This window comes from Dendroctonus ponderosae, unplaced genomic scaffold (genome assembly GCF_020466585.1).
Source record: "Dendroctonus ponderosae isolate FM_Combo_2020 unplaced genomic scaffold, Dpon_F_20191213v2 Dpon_F_20191213_6, whole genome shotgun sequence".
Classification (NCBI taxonomy): domain Eukaryota; kingdom Metazoa; phylum Arthropoda; class Insecta; order Coleoptera; family Curculionidae; genus Dendroctonus; species Dendroctonus ponderosae.
Window position 1 is genome coordinate 4,450,179 of NW_026018814.1, and position 2,546 is coordinate 4,452,724.

At 33.2% G+C, this 2,546-nt stretch overlaps 2 protein-coding genes across 2 annotated transcripts in view; both read left to right on the plus strand.

Moving 5' to 3' along the window:
- The window catches only part of LOC125504787 (myrosinase 1-like), a 4,447-nt gene extending 3,886 nt beyond the window's left edge, over positions 1 to 561 (plus strand). Inside the window, exon 6 of the mRNA XM_048667255.1 lies at positions 474 to 561. Within this exon, the coding sequence (XP_048523212.1) occupies positions 474 to 561 (88 nt within the window). The remainder of the gene's footprint in view (positions 1 to 473) is intronic.
- Positions 562 to 915: 354 nt separating this feature from the next.
- LOC125504919 (myrosinase 1-like) lies at positions 916 to 1,859 on the plus strand (the record flags this gene model as incomplete). The annotated part of the gene is given in 5 exon segments (XM_048667638.1): positions 916 to 1,085; positions 1,143 to 1,285; positions 1,342 to 1,463; positions 1,520 to 1,626; positions 1,688 to 1,859. Coding segments are annotated over 5 exon segments (669 nt in total), but the record flags the coding sequence as incomplete, so codon positions are not given.
- Positions 1,860 to 2,546: the final 687 nt, after the last annotated feature.

Below are 2,546 nucleotides of genomic sequence, written 5' to 3' on the forward strand. Positions count from 1 at the left end.
TGAGGAAATTCTGTCTTTTTTAAAGACAAACATTTTTGAGGCGAAATACCCAAAAAGAAGTTTGTAAAAAAATGAATCCGCCTCAACAATATAGAACTTATCTACGAAATAGTTCGCGTATGAACTTTTCCAAAAACGGATCTCATTATTACATACAACAGGGTGATTAAGAGTTAACATCACTATTCGGAGAAGGTGTAGATGAATCTTTAGGGACAACAAAAAAAAAATTCTTCGCAGTTTCGCTCGCTTGATGTTGATATATTTGCAAAGACCGAAACCTTTGCAAGTAGTTAACTTTATCATTTAGGCACAGGATTGATAGACTACAATTTACTTACATTAATCAAATACTTGAGGCTCCAATCACGAATGAAAGGTAACAAGTAAATGTAGAGCTTTATAGCATTTAGAGAAATGTGAAAAGGCGTCCATTTGTTATACTTTTGGAGTTTTTTCATGTTTTTTTTTAGGTTCTCCATAATTTTATGCGGAAAAGGTTCTCCACTGATTAGTTTGGGTTTTTCCAGCCCAGGCTCTCCCGCTTACCATATTATCTAAAGTGCACATCATAGCATTAGCATTCAGAGTTGAAAGTATTTTACCTAAATGGAATAAATAAGTAGTAAAAAAGACAAAAAAGTTCATACGTCTTGAAAATGAATTTTCTTAACAGATGCCGTGTGAATGATATTAAGTTCAGTAATGTTTTGCTCTTTGAGCCACTGAACTCGGCACTAATCAAAATATTTAATTAATTCTACCGGTCTGTATTACCTTGAATATCTTCCAGATAGATGTTTTCTACAAAAATTAATTATTTTTTGAAAAACGGTGAAACTTGCGCATAAAATCCCCAGACACACAGAAATTGGAAATTTAAGAAAACTTGATAACCAGAAAATATTTGTTTAGCTTGGCTGGTACGCAAATCCGGTTTACGTAGGCGATTGGCCGCAGGTGATGATTGAAAGAATTGGCAGGAGAAGCGAACAAGAAGGATATTCCAAATCCAGATTGCCTGCCTGGTCTGCTGAAGAAGTGGAATTTGTGCGAGGAACTCATGATTACTTTGGACTTAACATGTAAGCCCTATAAAACGTTTCTGCGTCTTCCACTTTATTCTATGTATTTTTTTGCAGCTACACTGCTTTAGCTGTCCAGGGAATTGATGAGCCAGGATTCGGTGGTTCCGCCAGCTATTATAACGACAAAGGAACTTCAACCAGTTCCCGAGCGGACTGGACCAAGTCAGTGGCATCTTGGTTGGTTTCATACCCATATGGTAGGCTTCCACTTATTGAGTATCTATTTTATTTTTTAAATACCCGACTTTTGTAGGTATGAGAGGACTGTTGAACTATGTTTGGAACCACTACACTCCTGGGGAAATTTATGTGACAGAAAACGGTTGGGCTAGTGAAGCTGATATTTCTGATCAGCTCAGAGTCGACTACTTGCAAGTAAGTGATTGCCAGTTAAACGGCTAATTGTGGCTTATTTCGTTCTACTTTTCCAGGGGTATTTGAGCAACATGCTGGACGCTATTTTAGAGGACGGAGTCCAGGTTAGCGGTTACACCACCTGGAGTTTGATGGACAACTTCGAATGGGCTCGAGGTTACACGTAAGTGTTTATATATACATTCTGTGGACAGACAGGGTTTCACAAATAGAATTGATTACAGGCAAAGGTTTGGAATAATCCAAGTGGACTTTGAAAGTGAAGAGCGTACCAGAACATTCAGGGATTCCGCTACATGGTATCAACGCACCGCAAGGACGTATTGTTTGGTTGAAGAATGCATCGAATAAGAAACTGATTGTATTATTTGCATAAATAAATTATTATTTCTGTTATGCTTTGTTTTTATTTGTTATCTCTCTAGGTTTCTGTCCTAACCCAGATAGCACAAAATATTACATACATATTTAGGAAATATTTATATGTATGCTAAATATTTCAGATCAAAGACAAGTATTTCTTAAATATTTGTTTCTAATATTTAATTAGCATGATACAAATAAAATAATAATAGTTTTTTTTAGTACCTAATACTTTTTGTATCTATATATAACACCACTAACACGCAAAAAGTTACTGGTATATTATTTTAATAAGTGGGACAAACTTTAGAACATATTACATGAATTTTCATTGATCAATGAATAGCAAATATTTAAGAGCAAAAGGAAATATTTTTTAAATATTATTTCAAAAATATTTGTTTCTAATATTTAAATAGCATGAAACAAATAAAATAAGAATAGTTTTTCCTAGTACGTAATACTTTTTGTGTCTATATATGACACCACTAACACCCAAAAAGTTACTAATATTATATTTTTAATAAATATGAATAAACTTTAGAACTTATGATCTGAGTTTTCATTGATCAGTGAATAGAAAATATTTCAGAGCGTAAAGAAATATTTTTCAAATGTGATTTAAACATTCTATAAAAAATATTTGTTTCTAATATTTAATTAGCATGAAATAAATAAAATAATAATAGGTTTTCTTAGTACGTAATACTTTTTGTGTCT